We start from the raw sequence: 23,374 nt of genomic DNA on the forward strand, positions 1-23,374 counted from the left end.
CATTTGATGCTCTAGCAAATGATGCAGAAGACTAGTTCCTAGGCCAGTTGTTGATTACTGAGCCATGGAGCAGTTGGGCTAGAGGCACTGCTAGCATTTTACATACCAGGTGTCAAAACCAAGCAAAAGGCAAAAGCAGAAGGTAGCATATCAAAGAATTCTTTATTATGTATTCAATAGTGTCCTAAAAGTATATTTCAGAATCTGCTTTCCTATCCCCAGTAATTACAGGGCCCCAAAGAAATTAGAAGACTAAAAATAAGAGATTTTGGACTAGCCGAAATCTGCTAAGTGTTAGCAGATGCAAAAGAGAGGTGCAAGTAGATTACTTTTAATGGTAAAAGTTATAATATTTCTTACAGTAGGCTTGGGAAGTTATGACCCATGGGAAGGCAAAGGTTTTTGAGTGGTGTCCCCATGATTTTCCCTTGAAATTAAGTGTGTAGAGTCAAGGGGGTGAGCTAAGGTATGTGAAGTCCCATTTGTCCAATGTTCAAATCAATCATATTTTGATTCCCACTGCTTTCTGATCTTAAGCCCAGGAAAATGTTATTAGAGTTTTCATAGGAGCAGGTTATATTAGTGTCTTTGTTCATAAAGACTGAACATGGATATTTTGGAGACTTAGTCAAATAAGAATTATTTTTCCAGAAGAAAAACTATTACAACTTAGATTTTAATTTGAATTACAAAGCCATTTGGGGGAGAATATTTATTATGTCCCCTTTTAATAGTTTACTTATAAATGGGAAGTTGCTTTTAATGGGATTCAAGTCAATTTAGGTAAAAAAAAAATAGAGAAATTATGAAAGAAAGGTGATGCGGTGGCATTGTTGAAAGCCACATTTCACAAAATGAAAGGATTTGGAACATGGTATTAAATGAATGGACATGGTAGTAAATGAAATCAAATCACATAGTGAGTGAAAATGTTATTCCCCTTTTAATCATCCTTTAGTCCTTCTGATGAAGAAGTTTGGTGCTGTCAGGTCTGGAACTAGTTCTTGACATTAGGGTTTCTACCATTTATGAAAGAGAAAATAGTTCTCAGGCATAGAGCATTTGACTGCATTGAGCTAGAAGTAATAACATTTTTCATTCTAAAAATGTTAACCTTACTTTCTATATATGATAAATACTAGCTTTCTATTAGTGTTAGTGACTTAAAGTTTTTTTAAAAAAAACCCAAATCTAGTGAAGAACATGAGGCAAAAAATTGCATGAAGTATAATAGCATAGTTGGTATGCAGCCAAAGGCAATATTGTAAAAGAGGTATGAGAAAGAGCAAAATTTTAGGAATTAATGTCTTAACAGATTTCATACTAACCTAAGAAAAGCAGGAACCTTGTTTCTATCACTTTCTACTTTCCTGCTCCAAACTAGACTTGAATTTAATGCCACACTTTATTCCACTGTCTACCCATCTGGAAAACCTCCCCCATTTTCATCTAGCTAAATCCTACTTACCTTTCAAAACCCTACCTATTCTCGCACGAAATATCCCTCAATTGACCTATTTAGGAATGACCACTCTAACTTTAAATTAATTCTGAATATTTGTTGTGTGTACCTATTAAACATGGACACTTCTCATATACTACTTTTTAATATTTAAACTACCTTTACATACAAATATCCAGCATGTAAACCTACCAAGATAGAACAATATGTCTCATTGCTCTTCGGATTGTCCTCATATCCCTCAGAGCCTATTACTATGTATGGAAAGTAGTAGGTGCCCAATAAGTATTTGTCATGTGACTGTCCAACTCACTGTTAGACAAGCCTCTTCTTTGCTCTATGCATATAGTAAAGACCATTTGTTCATTTCACACGTCATTGCACTCCCACACTATGTCAGCACGTTGAGGCCCCTCCCACCCCACCTCGTTTTCCAGGAACTCATGGTCTAGTGGGAAGTGAGGCATATAGATGGGACAACTTCTAGTACAGCAAAGTAGGGGCTGAAGGCCCAGGGTCGGGGAGCAGCTCCCTCTGACCAAAGGAGTCAGGGAAGGCTTCAGGAAAGAGGAGATATTTGAAGTTGGCCTGGAAGCATGTATAGGAGCTTGCCCGGTGAAGGTGGTGGGAAGGCTGGCTAGGAGGTAATAGAGGAAGGAGGGGCATTCCAGGCAGAAAGAAGTCAAAGCACAAAGGCCTAGTGTCATGGTAGGGTCAGGGCTATTTTCACTTAATAAACACCGTGAACATTTAAGAGATAATTACACTTATATGTAACTGAGAGAAGATAGCTGGATAAATCCTTTTATTGCTCTATAATGATACAGATAAATTAGTATTTGTGATCCAGATTTTTGAAACTGGCAAAGAAGAGAGCTAAGCTTATTTTTTTAAAGTGTCTTCTCTTTAGGTATCTTTTATTGAATAGGGAAATCGTTTAACAGCATATATATATATATTTTTTGTTTGTTTGTTTGTTTTGTTTTGTTTTTGCGGTACGCGGGCCTCTCACTGCTGTGGCCTCTCCCGTTGCGGAGCACAGGCTCCGGACGCGCAGGCTCAGTGGCCATGGCTCACGGGCCTAGCCACTCCGCGGCATGTGGGATCTTCCCGGACCGGGGCACGAACCCATGTCCCCTGCATAGGCAGGCGGACTCTCAACCACTGCGCCACCAGGGAATCCCCAGCATATTTTTTGATCACCTATGTTTTTTTCACTTTGAGTACTGGATCAAATGCAGTTCATTTGACTGTGGCCAAGTCAGTTTCATTTCCTTATTTATGCATATGCTGTGCTTTTAGTTCTGCTTCTCAGGTAGAGGAAATTCTCTATGTAATCCTGTTTATCTGTATATGTACATATATATGTACATATTTTTAAACTCATATTTTATTGAGAAGTTGATAATAAATTATATAACATCATGGTCTTAACCAACCAACCCAACTTAAAGATCAAATGCATAATTAACGGCCATGGTTAAAATCAGTATTGACAGGACAGAAAACAATCCTGTGATGAAATCATTGGTAGGGGTCCTCCCTTCTCCTGAGTAATTGATTTTGCAAATGACACATCACAATAGCTAACAGGTACCTGGGATCTGGGAAAAGCAGAATTATGAAAAAGCTGCTGTTAATGCTTTCTGGATCAGGCCGCATTTTGAAGCCGCATCACTGTAAGAGGTGAAGGGCTGAGAACACGAATCTCTATTAGAAAACAATACAACCCACGTGGAGATCTGCACCCGAGGAGCTACTGTGGATATTCTTGAATGCATTTGCAATTTTTTGTCTCAACAAACAATGTAAAATTTGGAAATGGGTACAAGGCCAGCGGTGGGACAATTGGCTTGTGGTTATTTTAATCCTTCGCTCAGATCTGTGCTGACAAGTCTGAGAACGGAGATCTCTATTTCAGCACCTGGCTGGCCTGTTTGATTAGAACCTAAAGAGACTGGTACTTTGTTTCCATTCTGGAACGACTCTGCAGTCAGGGCTGCATGATTACTGAATGGGGGTGTGGGATGCGAGAACGAGCAAAGTCTTACTGAGGCAGGCAGAAGTGTTTCTGCAGCCATGACCAGTGATGGGCGATGGTGACAACTGAAGAGTGAGTATCCGTGTCCTTATCCAGAGACTTGGTAACTTAGGGCAAGGGGCTCACACCTGGGCTCTAATCCTACAGTCGATCTGGGATAGCTTTGTCATCCTTTAGTCACCCTGTCAATGTTCCCCTTTGGAGAAACCCCATAGATGTACTGTCATCTGTGCATATTTGGCTAACATCATGCTGCCTGGAGGAAGGAAAGGCAGACTCTGGGAAGAGAGACAGCTTGCTTTTAAAGATATTTCATGACATTTGCAAAGAAAGGCCCATGTTTAAGAAGTGAGATTTGCAAGAAATCTGCAGTATACTGAAACTTGAGAGGCTATTGGACTCAATCTTCTCTGTAGGTCCACGCTTCCCCCTCCACCATGCGTCCCGTCCTGGACCGATGTGGTGTCTTGTTGCTGACTCATCATACCCCCAACTGCAGAGAAGCCACGGCATTGTGTAGCAATGCTTTAGAGGTAATGGGGGTGAACTGTGTCACTTTAATGCCGAAAGACCGAAAGAACCCTTGAAGGCAATTAAACTGTGGTTTTCAAGGACCGTGATGAAATGAGTACCTGCGATGGTGATTATAGTAGAGGGGATCGGATGTTCTCTAGCATGAACTTTCCTGAAGACAGGTTGGCCTGGCAAAAGGACAGGCAGAAAATAAGCAGACTGGATTGCACTGGTTTGCCAGAAGAGCTTTGTGGAATTAGTAAGCTGAATGTCACTCCCAGATGCACACAGTGCAAGCAATGTTAGTTTGGGGACTGAGTGGTCAGAGGTCACTGTTATGTAGGCTGAAGAAGTGAGCAAGTAAACAAATGGGGCAGGTGTTCTAGGAGTCCAATCAGATTGTGTGAATAAAGCACACACCCCACAGTAGGGGTGCAGCCAGATTCCTGCAGGTGTCTGAGATGGAGTATCCATGCCCGTCAAGTTTCTGCTTCCAGAGGCATCACAAAACAATGAAAAGCACTCGGTGTGATGACAGGTAGCCTTGTGGTGCCAACAACATGGCCTTAAGTGGGCCATTTCTCCAGTTACCCCATGTGTGAAATGGAGATAATAGTGCCTGCTCTGTCCCTATCACAGGTTTGTGTGAGGGTCAAGCAACATAACACCAGGGAACATGCTTGTTTGTTTCCTTGGCAGTCTGAATCGGAGAAGGTTGTATACACTGGCAGGTTTTACAAGGGCTCACCATTGTCACAGTGACTGGCTGGATTACCTAGTTTAGGGTTTTCACGAAACTCCTGGTTCAACTGACTACCTGCTTTTCGCTTCTACCAAGAGATCCCAGAACTGACCTGGAATCATGAGATTGGGACTCTGCAAATTCTGCCATATGCTTTCCATCTAAACTTGGGCAAGGTGTTTCTTTTCTCTGGGATTCAGTTTTCTCAATTGTACAATGAAGGCAAACTTGAAGGGGATTTATTTCTCTAACCTATGTACTGGAGTGACTAAAGTGTGTTTAACTGTTGGAATTTTCATAGCTTGGCTTCCTTAAAAAGCCATGTGCATTATGAAGACTATCACATGATGAGCGTAATATGATTGGAAGAGTAACTTTTAAAAAGGTATACTGACTGTTACATACTTTTAATTAATTAGGGAACTTTTTAGCTGCCTGTTTGGGTACAGAAACATGTCTCTATCTTTCCAAAGTGAGCCAGAATACTTAATTTTATTAAAAATATCCAAATGAATGTACTCTAGTTTCCCCCTTTTGGGGTCCTCCTCATTTTTCATTTGACTGGAATTCATACTGATGGCATTTCAGAGACAGAGTGAGGCTTTGGATCGAAAAGGGATTAAGATGTAGGTAGGAATATACAAGTTGGGAGAAAGGAACTAAAAGTGCTGGGTTAAAATAGTCATCACACGGCCTTGGACTTAAAGTTAGAGGGCTGGGCTCTGAGCCCTGGATGGGTGACTGGAGTAGATTGATTAATATCTTTGAACATTCATTTCTTCTCCTATAAGTGAGAACAAAAGATCTTATTCCATAAGGTTGAGGATTAAATGATATAATGAATAAGAAATACTTTCCAAATTCTAATGAGCTATAATGTACAGGGCGTTATCATGTTATGTGCCTGGAGGGTCAAGGGGGAATTACATCATAGGTCCCAACAAGGGCCTTTCAATGAGGCAAAGTCTGAGAGCAACAGGTGAAGATTTGCAAATTCCAAAAGCACCTCCAGCATTTAATGTCCATCACGAATGACATCTCTGAAATAGAGGTCCTGGGTTGTGGACCAAATGACTTTTTCAGTTTCCATATATCCTGCTTCAAATTTAGATTTTTACACTTAGCTGCACAAGACTGCATAAAAGCTGCAGGCAAAGTCCAAGAGTTAGATTAATTTTCCTTTACTGCCCCTGCATCTCAAAGCCTTGACTTCAAAGCCTCAAACTGACTTCAAAGAAAAGCTCTCCAGGGCTTACAGCTGGTTTTCACTGTGTAGACCTAAATTTTAGAACTTTCCCCAGAGGCATCTATAGAGAGTGGATCCCAGGAATTCTGGCCTGGTTCCGGAGAAGAAGGATCATGTAAAGTGAGAGGAACAGGCCAATGTGGAAATTCCCAGAGGGTTCTGCAACTTTCTCTCATTTTAACTGCATCAATTTCAGGTTTTGGGAAGAGGTGGTACAACAGAAAAATTGCTATTGAAGATTAAAGTTCAAGCTATAAGAAAGAGCTTAATGAAGTACATGAAATAATAGAAAACCTTTGAAAGAAGTGATTCTGTCCTCTTGGATGCATGATGTATCCGAGACAGAAAATGTTGGACGTTACTGGTGGAGTATTCTAGAACTTGATATGAACAATTTCTGAGAAAAGAAAATTAGGGTCCCATTACCTAGTTACTAAAAAGGAAGATGCTTCAATGGAAGGAAGGCCCTAAAAGTAAAATCCTGACATATTCAATGATAAAACAGGAAGCTATGCAAACACATAAATGCGTTTTAACAAGGCATTCTACCACTAAAGGTTTTCAGTTAAGGTCTCATTATCAGGCTGCATAGGGCTGAGGGAGGTGTAGATACTATACTATTCCTCAAATGGTTGACTTTTTTTTTTTTTTTTTAATTACTTCAAGGAAGCCATGAAGACTGGCTTGCCAAATTTCTACCTTCCTCAAAGCTCACAAGGATAATTAACTTACTGGGTGATAGAATCAGAATATTTCCAAAAAGATTTCAATAAGTTAAAGTGATGGGATGAAAAAAGGAAGATTAAAGTTTTAAAAGTAAATGTAAATTCCTGCACTCGGATTCAGAAATAGCATATTCGGCAGTGCAGAATTTGGAAGACTTGACCTAGGAGAGTGTCAGGTGCATCAGGTTTAAGAAATCCTCTATGAGCACTTGTTCTATTTAACATTTTTATCCTTTTCAATTTCTATGTCTCCGAGAGTCTATGAATCATTTTGTCATTAAATGCTGTGTCTGGAGAGAAGAAGTGGAGGGTAACAGCCCATGTGAAATTGGACGCGTTCAGAAAGTTCCGCTTTGGACAGAATCGTGTTGAAACTTCTTGATCATGAGTTTACACTGATGGTGGTTTAAGTTAACACCACCCCACACCATAACATTTTCAAACTTAGAATGTTTGAAAATATTTCCTTTCTAAATATTTTGTTTAGCTATCTGGTTTCAGAAAAAAATAATTAGAATATAGACATCTGCATAATTATATTGGAAAATGCCACGGCCATTAGGATGGCCTTTAGAGACATCTTCAACCTGCAGCTTCAGACAAATCAGGCCTACCATTTGATAGGTATCTCCCTCTCTAAATCTACATAGATGATTCTGAAAGGGTGAGAAAATAGTTAGGGTCAAAAGAGAGGATGCTGTAAGGAAATATCTTTCTTCTCTATGTAAGGAAATAGCTTTAGAGTTGTGCTGGCTAAAAAATGCAATCAACAGCGGCTGGGTACCATTATGAACTTAAGGGTTTTAAACTTTTTGTTTGTTTGTTTTGCGATACGTGGGCCTCTCACTGCTGTGGTCTCTCCTGTTGGGGAGTACAGGCTCCGGACGCGCAGGCTCAGCGGCCATGGCTCACGGGCCCAGCCGCTCCGTGGCATGTGGGATCCTCCCAGACCGGGACACAAACCCGCGTCCCCTGCATCGGCAGGCGGACTCCCAACCACTGTGCCACCAGGGAAGCCCAAGGGTTTTAAACTTTTGGACTGACATTTTGAGTTTTTACAGGGCACTTTGTAATCCACTGCAAGTAGCAGACATAGTACTCCTTACCATGTTAAGAATGCTAAAACTTCGCAGATTGGGGTGGTGGGATGAGGGGAAGGCATGCTTTATCTTCTCCCAATAGGGCATTATCTATGATTAGGACCCTGAGCTTGGGCCATGGAGTGGGCTTGTATGTCAACTCTTATGTTTCCTTGAGACTAGCAATCGTTTTATTTATTCTGGTACTCTCTGGAGCATCTAGCAAGGTACACTCACATCATCAGTGCTATGTGAACATCTGTAAATTGATCAGTGTCAAAATATGACCAATTACAGGTTCTCCACACAAATTTGCTTATAAGTAAACATAGCACACACCTTGTTAATGTGTAAAATGTTAAATGTGTAAAATCAGCAAAAGCACACCGTGTGCCACAGCTAAATGTTAATGCAGGGTACATAAGATGTGGTTTTTGTTTGATATTTAAGGGTATTTGGGGGAAAATGAAGAACATTAAAAAATTGTCTTACCATACAGGTATTTTCCTTCATTACAAGGAAATAAAAATGAGAAATAATTTTTAAAAATGTAAACAACTCACGGTACAAAATAAAATTTGGTTCATTAGACTTAAAAAATTCATACCTGTTATTGTGAAGCCACCTAAAAAAGAAAAAAAGAAAGAAATGTTACAATTTATTTAATTTACACTCTAAATAACAAATACCAGTGACATCAGACCGCCTGACAGTCCATCCAAAGTACAAAAACTTGCCAAATTGTATAATATACAATTAAGAAAAAAATGAAAACATCCATTCATGACTTAATCGCTAATCATTCTTTTAAGGTTATGAGCTTTAGTGCACAAATTTAATTCTTGTGCATACCTAAGAAAGCACTGATTTTTTAAAAGGTTACACTGAACCCAAAGCGGAATGTAAACTATCCAACCTTCACAAAATTATGAGGCCAATGGCTCTAAACAACAATCTTGCTAATAAATCAACAGAAATAAAAAATAAGTCAGAAAGCTACTATAGCACCTGATAGAAATGGAAAATAACCTAGAAAAATGGAAAGGAAATGCAAGAAATGAAATGCTTACCAAGCTCATTCAATAACAGGGCTGTGAAGGAAACAGACAAAGACAAACACAGAATAAGAGACCAGATGAATAATGAAAGTAAGAGGAATATCAGCAGAAAGAAATCCAGGCAGATCTGATTACAGTGGTGGGGGGCTGCTACTAAAAAACTGGTGCACGCCAAGTAAATGTGGCATTGGGAGTATTTCCAAATGATCCCAGAACTGATTTCTGCAAACGTGTGTGACTGATTCTATATATATAAACAATTCACTTTATATATTATTTATTGACATTTAAGAAAACATTTCTACCATATGTTTACACACAGTATATATATATAGTTTGCTAAATATAGTAGAAATATTTTATGAAGTTAATCCTAAACCTTATTTGAGTGAGCCTTCCTCATGAAATAATTGCCTGGCAGTTAGTGAATTCAACACGTGGAGGTCTTAAAGCATCCAGGATCTCAGGGATTGTACCTTTCAATGAAAACAGAGAAAACATCTTAGGAAATTCCATTTTGGCTGCCCCGCCCATAAGGAGACTTTGGCCCAAGATAAAGTTCTCTCGCTGGAGGTTCTATTTGCATGATATTTTGGTCATCAGGGAATGCTTATGTTTTTTAAATCCTCAAAATCTGCGTCCCAGGAATCAGGGCTTATTTGTGTGTCCTTATCTATGACCTGCATGGTATAATCGGACAACCAGATAGCTTCTTGTGGACACATAGTTCCACAGAAACGGACAAGACAGGGAGGGAAGGCCTGAGGTCGCGGAGGTGGGGTGTGGGGCGACATACATAATTTGTCTTTCAGGTTTTGTGCTTTAAACCCAGACTACAGCTGTACCACTTTATTCTGGTGAAAGCTACCTGACTAAATGTATCAAATAAATTACTTCCAGAGTTGTAGATGGGAAAGTTACAATTACCTTTTCAGGACCAGTTTTCTCTCTCCTGGTAGTGGCATTAGAGGATACTTTATAAAACAAGTTAGTAATTTTATTTATGGTGACACAGATCCACCTGGTGGGTGTCAAAAGCAAATAGTGCTATCAAGGAATTTTAATTTGCTTTTATATGAAGGCATATTTTACCAAAATGACAATTGAAAGAGCTGTATTCAAGATGCTCTTCCTTGAGATAAAAGGCAGTCCTTTTGAGGAATGCATTCAGAAGTAAGTGCTTTTTCCTGTATGTTAATGAGGCATTTTTGATCCCATCTTTGTAAGAAATCGGCACAGTTTTCTAAAGTGTCTTTTTCTTCTGCCTGCTGTCTGTGGAGCATATTAAATAGGCTGCATTAAAGTGGGTCCCCAGTGCTCCTTTCTCCATCATTCCAAAGGCTCCTGTTACCTTTTTGAACGTGATTAAGTCAGGACAACTTTGTTTTTGTTTGTTTTCTGATGGACTCTGAGGCCAGTGAGTTCTTACAAAAGTGGGATTAGTTAAATTCCCCCAAATGTTGGGTTCGTATAGGAATTAGTCCTTTGTATTTGATTTTTTTCTTTACATGTAAAAGTTTACATTTCTTGCAAAGTGGTCACCTAATCATCTATACTGTTCTCATCAATGGTTTAAATGCAATTAATAAGAGCTATTAATAGGTACTATGCTCATTATATATATATATATATATATATATATATATATACATACATACATATATATAACTAAGTGTATACCATTGCTTTTAAAATGACCACTCTTAGAGGGCCATTATGGGATGCCCTCGGAATAATTCAGAATAAAAAAACTATTTTTAAAGCTGATATAAAATTCCTGTCCTTCCTTCTCAAATATAGGCCATATAAAATAGATATAAAATCAAAGACAGCAAAAAAACTGGCTTCTTTCTTCAAATAGTTTCTAAAAATATAAACACAAATCAACACAAAAATCTAATTATAAGGATACTGCTGTTTAAGTTTTATTTTTAGAAAAAAATTCTGTATGTTAGAAATGTGTCAATTCTATAAGAATCAAAAGATTTTGAAGCATAAGGCAGGATCGGCCTTAAGTAAGGGCTAAGTTCTTACTGAACTACCATATCCTTCCTAGTAAAGAAAATTGATATGACCATGGCTTCATACATATGGTCTCTTTTAAATATCATATCTGATGATATGAAAAATATTTTGCCAAAATGAACACTAGGATATCGATGACACTACTCTTTAAGGATCTTTGTTCTAAGATTTTTTTTTTTTTTGAAAACTGGCTTCTCTAAATTAGACTAATTATTGAATTCTTCTGAAATTTCCTATTAGTTGCCATTTGACCCATCTACCATGACTAATAGGTATTAAGTAGTCTCCATCACTAACATTTTAGGGGATATTTAATAGCTGGAACCAAATTTTAGATTGATTCCTGAATAGTGAAAAACTAAACCCAGAAACCATTCTTTTATGTCATCCCTTCTGAATTACAGAAATCTCTTCCAGTATTTCTGAAATCTGGTATCAATCAAGGTGAGCTGGCATTTCCTGAAGAAAAGGGGCATTGTTTGGAGCATTTGTGGATATGGGCAGGGAAATGAAATTGCTAAAGCTTCAAAGGAGAGGAAGTAGTACTTGGAAGCCGAGGAAGAGGAGAGAGTTAAGTGTGAGAGTAGGAGACACAGAGAGAAGAGTACAATTTCTCGCTGTTATGTCTTTATATACTCTCACACCTTTCATTCCTCTTCTTATCCATTTTGGTTCCTCAAGCACAAGGGAGAAACTGCACTCTTTCTCATATTCCTCACGGTCAAATATTCTAATGGTAATGATCTTCCTGTGGGAACACAAGACAAAGGCAAAACAAATGGTTGGAGTCACACGCTCATGCTAGGTGTTCACCAAGCAGCATGTTACTGTGATGTTATGGAAGGAGAACTGGCCACACATGGACCTCCACGAGTATGTAAAAGGGCATCCAGGTACTCTCAGCTGGCCCCGTTAAGCTTCCTCTGCCAATCCATCATTTTCATAAATTCTTCCTGCTTCAATTAGCAGTCAGGAGGTATCCCAAATTAGGAAGAGAAATCAGAAAGTCGGTTTTATGTGGGTACAGGAAGCATCAGCACCAACTTTACCAGGCTCGACTGCACTGACAATGAGTAGCTCAGACTGCCATGTGCAGAGTGGCCCAAACTGGCTGATGGAGCTCCAGGCTGGGCTCCCTGTGGCCCCAGAGGAGATCTATGCCCCGTTACATAGGTGGAGGGATGTGTGCATTGTAAGTCATGTTCTGAAGAGTGCAGGCATCCAGGGGTGGCACAGGCCAGCAGAAGCTGTTGGGCTCAGCCCTGGAGCAGTTCCCCCACCTTTCTTCTCACTCATCTCCACCAAGCGGGGCTCGCCAATCTCAAGGAGGAAGGTCTTGTTTTTCTCATACTCCTCATCATCAATTACCTTGACTGATATTGTTTTGCTGAAACAGAGAAGAATAGAAATTGACGAACAAGGGGAATAGGAAATAGGAGAGAAGGAACATAGAGAAGAGGAAAGCAAGGTTAACGAGTGGCATTTCCAGACAAATGGCAACTGAGAAACTTCTGGACCGTGAGACTGTCCTTCCAGAATGGGTGTGGGATGGGTCTGAGAGAGTGGAAAGGTCACCCAATGCACAGCTCCCCTGCCCAGGACCACAGAATTGTTTCAGCCAAAATACAGCACTCATACTACTAGGTTTATCATCATCATGGGAAGCAGAAAAACGTAGATCACAATAATAAGAAAAGAAAAATATATTTATTTAGTAAATGCCTTAACCACAAGATTGTCTGAGCTGTGCTCTGGAATTCAACCCTTTGAAATAAATCAGTAAACCACATCAAAATATGAACAGAGGTTATATCTGAGTAACAGGCATAAGGGTCATTTTTGGGGGCCTTCATTCTGCTTTACTGTATTTCCAAACATAACATTTTTACCATAAAATTTTATTAAAATAATAAATTCATAAGAGCATCACAAAATAAAATAAAAGTCTTTTATCTTACCCCACCCAATGTCCTAGACTCAAACTCTTTTTCAGGTGAGTCAGATTTTCCACCTAGATCACAAGGGGAAGTTTTTCATGTTTTGTTTGTCTTTCTAAAGATGGAAGCCTCCTAAGGTGGGGGTGGGGAGTCATGATGTTCTAGTTATTTTCTTCCCTCCCAAAGCTGACCTTCAACTGACAAAATACACTCTACCCTACTTTCAGACTCCACCCATACACCAAGGCATTTCATTAAGAATTCTTCCTGTAATCCATCCTTTAGAGCTTCTTGCCTTATCCTGTGGTTGTGATTGACAGGTAGGTAGGACAAATGCAAATATTATGCAAATCTCAACTCCCCATAAGACTTGATGACTCTGAAAAGAAATTTAATGTTACCTTCTAATTAATAAGGGCTTAATCGGGGCTTCCCTGGTGGCGCAGTGGTTGAGAGTCCGCCTGCCGATGCAGGGGACGCGGGTTTGTGCCCCGGTCCGGGAGGATCCCACATGCTGTGGAGCAGCTGGGCCCGTGAGCCATGGCCGCTGAGCCTGCGCGTCCGGAGCCTGTGCTCCGCGACGGGAGGGGCCACAACAGTGAGAGGCCCGCGTACCGCAAAAAAAAAAAAAAAAAAAAAAAAAAAAGGGCTTAATCACTTCATGTATTACAACCTATTCAGAGCCCCCAAACACTTGTTTGTCCTTGAAAATATTTTTTTTGTTCAGTACCATTGGCCAAGAACATTTCTGACTAAAGGCTTTAAAACAATGAGTTTATAAAGACACACAGTTTTAATGTCATGGACATCATTTAGTTTGGGTGGAATTTTCTAGGTCTTCTGGAAGGAAATTAGTCTATAACCTTTTTTTTTTTCAATATTGATCAAAGCCCTCAAGTTTCATTTAGACCTATGCAAGCCAAAGAGCACCAGTCTTCTTTTCTTGTATGAAGGAGAATAAAGGTAGAAGTTGCTTTTAATTCTCTGAATTTCCCAGCCCCTAATGCTAAGTGAGATCAAATGATTGTTTCTGATTCTTGGGAGCCTCATAACCTCCTCGATGCTCCTCAGCTAAAGAACATCCACCATAGTGCTCACATCCCCATTTCTCACTACTAAGGAGTTGGAGCACGTGACGGTGCCTTTCTATCTCAGCTCTATCCTCAAAGCCTTGATGAGCAGCGGTCAATGACTAAAGCAATAATCATTTTTTAAGAGCAATTAGATATTTACAAAACCACCAACAGTCTGACAAAAGTCCAACCACATGTGCATAGTGAACAGTTCCTGTCTAACTTCTAGAACTATTTTTCTGGAATTCACCTATTTACTTTATATATATATATGTATATATAAGTACCCTGGTATAGTCAGGGCAGGCTGTATATATATATATATATATATATGTGTGTGTGTGTATATATATATCCAAATAAATAAAAAAACACAAAACGTTAGAGAAAGCACAAGAAGATGTAAGAAATGATGATACGTGTGTTTTTAATTTCAGAACTGAATTTGATGTTATAAGTGAGATCAAATTTACTCTTCAAAAACCTGCCAAACGTCTACCCTCTTTGTCATCCAGCTTATGTGTTTTAGGTATTAATTTCCATCTTACTGCCTTGTAATCATAAATTATACTTGTACATCTCTGCTAAAGTCACCAGCATAATATGACCATGGATGGGAAGACATTGGTGGGCATTAGAAGGGCCCTGCTATTGTATTCTGGCCCCAGTGGCCCCAAATTCATTATCAAGGCACTTCATGGTAGGGTACATGTTGCAATGCTCTTGCATAGATTACTTAAAAACATTTGACTTATCTTTTTCCATCTTGTACTTCCAATCTATCTCACATCTCATATTTTAGTAGATTGTAGAAATAAAGAAAGCACAGTGGAGATGGTTGTAGTAGTCTTGCTAATAGGGTGAGCATTTGTTTAGGAAAGGCTCCCAGTTTCATTCCCAAAGGGCAACATGACCACTTATTCACAAATAAATAGAAAAACCCAAATAACATAGTGTTTCTTATCCTTGGTGAATTTAATCTGCTATTGCTGTGATAGGTTTATTTTCTACACTCTGAGTAGTTGATGAATGTGAGAAATATAGGGTCCCACCCAACTTGTTTGTATAATAAAATAAGCACATAAAATTTATCAGTAGAGTATCACTATTCACTGTGATCATAAGCCTTAGAAAACGTTTCAGTACTGGATGACTATGACACTGGAACTTCAACTTATGAAGGGAAAGAAAACAGTACCTCCGTAGGTACTTGGCAAAGATGCCTAAAATGAATGGGATTTGCATAATGGCATATTATTTCAAAATCATTAGTAATACAATCAGTAGTGCCCTTGACAGGAGGAGCCATTAAATTATATATTGATTTTGCTTCTCTTGCACAGTAAAGCTATTAATAGGAAACTTGATTATTAAAGGACAATTCAGTCAATTTAAAGAGGCAAGATAAAGTCAATCATTATGAATTAGCCCTCTGAATCAAGAGGCAAAAATCAGAAGGCACTGGTAATGTTCACTTTTTGCTTCAGAACAGAACTATTTCTCCCCTTAGCAAAGGTGGAGAAGGTGAAATTAACCTATATAAATGTTAAAGGATCATATCCTTGTGATGTCTTTTGCTCACTTTCCAGAGCCTAACTAATACAGGAAAGGGACTGTCATTGCTTCTTCCATCACTGGGGATGTTACAGGAGATGGCGTTTATCTGGTGAAGAACCCAGTTCTACTGGCTTGATAATCAGCAGAAGTATACCTCTCTGTTCCTCACAGTTCTGCAGTGGAAATTATATCTCAAGGACTGAAGGGATCTTAAAGGTCCTCCAGTTTGCCCCCATTGCCACACCGATTCCCACATTCACAGGGCTTTTGCACTGTCCCAAAGACTCCCTCTCTCTGAGAGCACAGATTCATGTTGTGTTGTACTTTGGTTCCATTTACCAATGGGAAGCAGTCAGATAGCTGTTGTTCTTTCTTTTTTTTCAATTGAAGTATAGTTAATTTACAATGTTGTGTTAGTTTCAAGTGTACAGCAAAGTGATTCAGTTATACATATATACATATATATATTCTTTTTCAGATCCTTATATATACGTGTGTGTGTATATACATATATATAAATGTTCTTTTTCAGATTCTTTTCCATTATAGGTTATTACAAGATATTGAGTATAGTTCCCTGTGCAATACAGTAGTGTTGATATTTCTTTAAACTAACAGGTTAACCAAAACAAGGTTGGAATAGTCAGGTAGACCCAGCCCTTCATCTAACAACAACCCCTGCACTACTATTACACTGATAAGGAACAGATAGAAAACTGTGTCATGCAATTTTCAGCTACCGTAATTATGATGAAGACGGTAAGGAGAATTTCTCACTTGATCTTTTTTACATCACTTTAAAGTTGAAGAGTATACTATAACAATTATGTTTTCTAGAAACTAGCAACGAATTACAAATCTCATGATAACATTAAAACATTAAATAATTTATCAGGATGGCCAAAATTTTTATGGATATACATTTTGGATCCACTTCTAGAAAAAAAAAGCATTTGGTTAAGAAAGATCAATTTACTTAGTGGAAAAATACAGGTTGTTCCTTTTGATTTTTTGCAGTGCCTTTCCTTTGATGATACTAAGCCCACATCTACACTTTATTTCCAAGTCTCTCTCTTATCTGATGGGTCTCAAAGGACCAAACATCTTCAAACATTCTAGAAAGGAGTTCTTATAACAGGTGGTGACTCAGGTAAACTGTGAGAAAGAAGAGAAAGACATGGTGTTACTAGTGGGAGCTGAAAAAGAAAATCTCTTCAAAATATATTCTAATCTCTCATTATTAAGCCAAAGTTGTATCAGTCTCTTTAAAGTTCAGCCTCAATTAGTCCTGTGGTTTCTTTTCCCTAAGACTGCTCTTGATATTAGGAGAAGTGAAGAAAAGAGTTGGAGGATGAAAAAGAAGAGACTCTTTCTAAATCCTCATAAAATAAAAAAGATTTTAGTGAGGATTTCACACATGTAGATGCTACAATGTCTCTCTTAAAATTTATTTTATTTTTAAGATTTAGCCTCTTTTCAGGCGTACTCAGGGGTCAATGGACTGATGGGCGTTTTGCATTTCTTAGTTCACCGACCGATCTTCATAGCAGCCCTGGAAGCGACTTCTACAACTTGTACAATTCAGAGGAAACAATGACTCAGAGAAGTGAAGTAACTTCCAAGGTCACAGAGTGAGACTCCTGTAACTGGCTCCAAAGACCAACATCTTTCAATGATGTGACCCACGCAGTCCTTATTCATTCAGCTGTGCAGTAGTTTTATGACCACGTTAAAAGATCTGAATCATTATTTTGAAGTAATATACAGGTTTATTGTTTAATCTTTATGTTAACAAAGACTACCTGGATGAGCAACGACAGATTTTCAATTCTATTTTTAAAAGGAGTGCAGCACATATTACATTCGATGACGGCTGTCATAAAAAGGTAAATCCTTGAGGCGATCAAGGTCCTGTTAGGATTAACTGAGAAGCACCATGAACACACGAGGGCTCCCCAACTCTGAGGAATACGAGCAACCGACCAGCAGCCTTGGCTTCACCTGCAGGCTTGTCAGAAACGTGGAATCTCAGGGCCCACCCCAGACCCACCAAGTTGCATCTGCATTTTATCAAGATCCCCAGATGATGCTGATGCAAGCAAAAGTTTGAGAAGCGCTGATCTAGACAGGATAAAGGGTTCTTTTATTACAGATAATAAATGAAGAGGCTGGTGGTAATTGGGCTTATGTTTTGGAACTGTCTGCATATTTGAATCATGTGTGGAGCTTTGAAAACTCTAAATGCCTGGGCTTGGCCCACTCCAGATCAGTGAGATGAATCTCTCTGGTTCTGGGGCCTCGGCACGAATACAGTTCTAAAAAGTTTTTCAAGGGATTCTAATAATGTGGCTGGGAGCTGGCTAATGGAGAATCAGCATGTCTGGCCTGATGTTTAAAAGAATGTATTAAATAAGGAATAGGTAGCATTGTGAGGAAGTCAGGGTCAAAACTAAATTTTAGATCTAATTAGTAATCTAGGCTGAAGCATGGGAGAGACATTTAACTTTGTCCTTCACTGGTATTCTTTTCTGGATTACAGAGAACACATAAAGTTGTCGTTTTCTCCTCTCAGGAAATGCTGGTCTCCACAAGCAAACTTAATAGTTATAAATGAGAAAATACCTTTAGCCTCTGGGCAGCAGTGTGATTTCCTTCTCAGAGAGATAAGAATTCTGGTGCTAGGTTTTTAGACAACAGAAATTCTATTTGGAGAACAGAATAACTAAGGGTTTCATTTGCCACAGAAGACAGTAATTAATGTCTTATATTCTTTCTCTCAGAGAGCCTCTGAGCCATGTCAGTCAAAGGCCATGTCTGTGGAACTGGAAACTTTCCACCTGGAAGCCACCACATTCAGACTCAAGAAAGAAGTGACCCAGGACCGACCTCATCTGAAGGGAAAAGATCTGGCAATTTCTCTGATCATAGAGTGATGTCATCAGGTAAGGCAAGTTTGAACTTGAATCCCCAGTACACCTGATGTTAAAACCTTCAGGATAAACTCCTCTTACTCAAAAAGACAAATAAACCAACTTAAAATGGGCAAAGGATCTGAACAGACTTTTCTCCAAAGAAAGTAAACCAACGGCCAATAAGTACATGAGAAGATGCTCAGCATCATTTGTCATCAGGGAAATGCAAATCAAAACCACAATGAGATGCCACTTCACCCCCCCCAAGATAGCTATAATCAGAAAAACAGATAATAATATGTGTTATATGGAGAATGTAGAGGAACTGGAACTCTCTTACACTGCTGGTGGAAATGTTAAATGGTATAGAGGCTTTGGAAAAGTCTGGCAGTTCCTCAGAAGTTTAAAAATCAGGTTACCATATGACCCAGCAATTCCACTTCTAGGTGGAACTTAAGAGATTTAAAAACGTACGTCTACACAAAAACTTATACATGAATGTTTATGGCGGCATTATTAATAATAGCCAAAAGTTGGAAACAACCTAAATGTCTGTCAGCTGATGAATGGATAATCAAAATGTGATACATCCACATAATGGAATATTATTCAGCAATAAAAAGGAATGAAATTCTGATACAGGCTACTAAAAAGTAGCCTTAATGTGTCACCCCAAAACGTACTGCTTTGGTATACTGATTATTTTGAGCTGGGGGTACGTAAAAATAGCAAATGCAGGGAGACGCTGTCTCTGAACTTCTCCCATCTGCCTAAAGACAGATGTTCCAAAAGGAACTCAAATGTCATAAATTCCCTCCCTGAGAATTTCATCAACCAGGGAAAGTGACTCTTATCACAGGAGAGGAGACTAGAAGTGGACACCAGGCAAACGTCACAAACTGTCATATCTCCCATCTTTTCTTCTAAGGGTCCATTCATCTTTCCTAAAAATCATGTACTCTCCCCTAAGAAGCCAATATCCTCTCTCCCCGAGCCCTATTATGACAGTATTCAAGCTTACATTTAAGCCCCCTCAGAGAATGACTCATTTTTCCCTGGGTATCTCCCATGTACACATGTTAATAAACTTGTTTGTTTTTCTCTTGTTAATCTGTCTTTTATTACATGGTCTCAGCCAAGAACTCTAAAGAGTAGAGGGAAAATTATTTTTGCTCCCCTGCACTTTGACATGGATGAACCTTGAAAACATTATGCTAAAGTGAAAGAAGCCAGACACAGATGTTCAGACATTGTATGATTCTATTTATATGAAAAGTCCAGAATAGGCAAATCCGTAGAGACAGGAAGTAAATTAGTTGTTGCCTAGGGCTGGGGAGTAGGGAATAAATGGGGGTGACTGCTAATGGGCATGGGATTTTGTTTGGGGGTGATGAAAATATTCTAAAATCGATTATAGCAATGGTTGCACAATTCTGAGAATATAATAAAACCCACTGAATTGCATATTTTAAATGGGTGAATTCTCTGGTATGTGAATTATATCTCAATAAAGCTGTTATTACAAAACACAACAGCAACGACAAACAAACTTCAGGATAAAATCGTAGTCTAGAAAAAGCCGTTTCCTTGGGTAAGAAAAGGTTGTGAGAACGTTTGGGGGGAATTTTCAGTTAGAAGTTTCAAATTTTGTTAATACTGCCAAACAGAAAACTGGGGTGCTGCATGGCCCTGAGACAGTGAAAACCATTTGCATCAAAGCTAAGTGCCCTTGTTGTGACGGCTAGCTCCGCCACCCCTCAATCCGTCCCTCTCCCCAGGCAGAACACTCACTGCCTCCTTCAGGGTCAAGGGCTGTTGATGTCGTGCTTTGACAGGCTAAGCATTTCTGGTGGATGTTACCTCAGGCCTGGCTTCCTTGGCAGGTTTCTTTTGCCCAGAGTATAAAGTCTCATGAAAAAATCAGAAGCAGCATTTCCTTCATTGCATTCATTTAAAAGGAAAGGAAAGGACTCTAATCGTGGGTTATGCCTGCTGCCCTTGCAAAGCAAGCAGCTCCCTTCACGTCACCTAGGGCATTATCCAGCACTCTTTTCGGCATTGATTTCTCTCTACCAAAAAGGAAAGATATGCTTGCTGTGTGTTGCCTTTGTATCACTTGGCTTAAATTCCTGGCCCATTTTAAGCTTTTTTTTCCCTTCAAAAATTGACTTTGTGAGTTGCTTGGTGATTAGGGAAAGAAAGGGGTAGTCAGAGAAGACCGACACATATATTCTCAACATTTTCCATAAGTGACCCAAAACAATTCCCCCTCAATTAACATTTTAAATAGGATAAGAACAGACTGCTTTTCATATTATTTCTAATAATACTTTTACATCCTTTTCAGATTATTGGTGAGGAACTCTTGGCATGACTTCACTTGGGAGTTTGTTCAAGGTTCCACTCTAAGATGGTCATAGAAGAGGGAGTAGATCATGACTTAAATCTACTGTTTCCTTCATTGAACTGTCCAGGGCACCAAACTAGGACTCAAATTACCCTGGATTTGTATCTTGACTCTGTCACTTTCTAGCTGAGATATGTGGGCCAGTTCTGGCATCTTTCTAGACCTTAGTGTTATCATCTATGAAATGCAGATAAGGAAACTCACTTTGCAGTGACTATAATAGTCACAGTGTCGTGATGATCAGATAATGGGTGTCATCACTCATCAACTGTGGATAATAAAACTTCACACGTGATTGCAAAGATCAAATAATATAATGCATGCAAAATCATTCTGCAAAGGACTATAAGATGTTAGGAAGAGTTGTTATTAGTTGAAAAGGAGTGGTTTATAGTTTTTTTGTTTTTGTTTTTGTTTTTTTTTGGCGGTACGCAGGCCTCTCACTGTTGTGGCCTCTCCTGTTGTGGAGCACAGGCTCCGGACGCGCAGGCTCAGCGGCCATGGCTCACGGGCCCAGCCGCTCCGCAGCATGTGGGATCTTCCCGGACCGGGGCACGAACCCGTATCCCCTGCATCGGCAGGCGGACTCTCAACCACTGCACCACCAGGGAAGCCCTACTTTATAGTTTTTACTTGCTCCTTCACCCAGTCACCCAAAGGGGCAGCTGGCAGGTGAGAGGTGGAGGTCAGAAAATACTCAATGGAGTAATGGGCAATACCCTCAAATTCACTCTCAGATGTAGCTTGGGAGCACATCTCACATAATGGGCTTTCCAGGTGCAGAACTCTGAACTTAAAGATGCAAAACGCGTAAGAAGTACTGGCATATATCCGGAGAAAATTCTATCTTGAAAAGATACATGCACCCCCATATTTATAGCAGCACTATTTACAATAGCCAAGACATGGTAGCAACCTAAATGTCCACTGACAGATGAACGGATAAGGAAGATGTACATACGATGGAATATTACTCAGCCATAAAAAAGAATGAAATATTGCCATTTGCAACAACATGGGTGGACCTGGAGAATATCATACTAAGTGAAGTAAGTCAGACAGAGACAAATATCATGTGATATCACTTATATGTAGAGTGTAAGATATGATACAAATGAACTTATTTACAAAACAGAAACAGACCCACAGATATAGAAAACAAATTTATGGTTACCAAAGGGGAAAAGGGGGGAGGTATAAATTAGGAGTTTGGGATTAGAAGATTCAAACTACTATATATAAAATAAACAACAAGGTTCTACTGTGTAGCACAGGGAACTATAGTCAATATCTTGTAATACACTATAATGGAAAAGAATCTGGAAAAGAATATATATATATATATATATATATATATATATATATATATATATATATATATGAATCACTTTGCGGTATACCAGAAACGAACACAGCTTTCTAAATCAACTACAATTAAATAAAGAGAAATACTGGTTAGTGTCCCAGTCCCAGCCCTGACAGGTGTCCACTCACCACGTTAGCTGGATACACAAAGGGGACAGAAGTTGTACTTTTCCTGGAGCTCCTGGTATGAAGCAGAGCCTACAAATCCGGATGGTACTATTCTTTAATTTAAATAGACTCCGAAGATGAGAGTTGCTAAAGTAGCTGAACCAAAGTAATTCTCCAGGACGACTTGTCATCCGTGCACTGATCTGTTTGCATTATCAAGTGGTAATTGAAATCATTGCTTCAAGCAGAGCAAGGAGCAGGGACAGCTAAAATCCTGCTGTTCCCTGGGGCATAGCAGAGGGCAGTTTCACAGAGCACTGGAGTAGGGATTTTCCAGCAGAACCTTGCTCTATTTTATTTTCCTCTGCTTGCTTTTGAAACTGAATGGCAACCAATTCATTTGTTCAAATGCAAAATAGGAACAAGTGTAATTCTTTTTCGATCTCTCTCTTTTTAGCAATCACTTGTCAGCTTTAGAGCTACCTTCCCATCCCTAGAAGACATGCTGGTTGACTACTTGAAAGAGACACTGCAGAGATCCTAGAGTTATTGTTCCAATAAGTAATATGCTGGGAACTCTGGAAGCCAACACGCTCCCCAAAAGGTTCTATCCTATGATGGTATGCTAATATGGAAATCACAAGAGTAAAGTTTGCTAAGAGAATATGATATGGATGTATTTTAAAATGTCCATAATTTTGTGATGTATGAAATTTATACCTTACCATTGCTTTATTTCCCTGCAGCTAATACACTTCAGTCTTAAGAAGGCTAAATTAATAAGGATCCTGGGTTTGTTACCTACATGTGCACGCTGAGACGATTTGTCAATTTAGTGAAAAACGAAGTGGATCAAGCACTGGGCACCATGTTGAAATACATCAAAATGGATCTTAGTCTTATTGTTTAATAATACTGACATTGCTTAAGTTCCATGAAAGAGGCACTTTTAACAAAATGATGGAGGATTCTCACCAACTTTTAAACTGATTCCTTAATTTGTTAGGATTGTAATCTGAGATCTTCACTGTATTCCTTAAAGGGAACAAAAAAGGGCAAATTCTCTAGAAAAAGTTGTTTTAACAAATTTCTCAAAGTTGAGGATAATGTTAGGAGTACACTGG

At 39.1% G+C, this 23,374-nt stretch overlaps 1 protein-coding gene across 15 annotated transcripts in view; it reads right to left on the minus strand.

Annotated features, from left to right (window-relative positions):
• Positions 1-23,374, minus strand: part of SLC8A1 (solute carrier family 8 member A1) — a 353,360-nt gene that overhangs the window by 68,358 nt on the left and 261,628 nt on the right. The window contains exons 2-6 of one of the 15 annotated variants that reach the window (XM_060116909.1): positions 12,172-12,278; positions 8,879-8,899; positions 8,416-8,433; positions 8,301-8,315; positions 4,136-4,204 (exon numbers count right to left, since the gene is read on the minus strand). In XM_060116909.1, the coding sequence (XP_059972892.1) occupies positions 4,136-4,204; positions 8,301-8,315; positions 8,416-8,433; positions 8,879-8,899; positions 12,172-12,278 (230 nt within the window). Of the gene's footprint in view, positions 1-4,135; positions 4,205-7,282; positions 7,317-8,300; positions 8,316-8,415; positions 8,434-8,878; positions 8,900-11,263; positions 11,268-11,483; positions 11,640-12,125; positions 12,279-23,374 lie in introns of all 15 variants that reach the window. The other 14 variants (XM_060116903.1, XM_060116911.1, XM_060116910.1 and 11 more) reach the window with 14 other exon arrangements.

Source organism: Mesoplodon densirostris, chromosome 14, assembly GCF_025265405.1.
Source record: "Mesoplodon densirostris isolate mMesDen1 chromosome 14, mMesDen1 primary haplotype, whole genome shotgun sequence".
Classification (NCBI taxonomy): domain Eukaryota; kingdom Metazoa; phylum Chordata; class Mammalia; order Artiodactyla; family Ziphiidae; genus Mesoplodon; species Mesoplodon densirostris.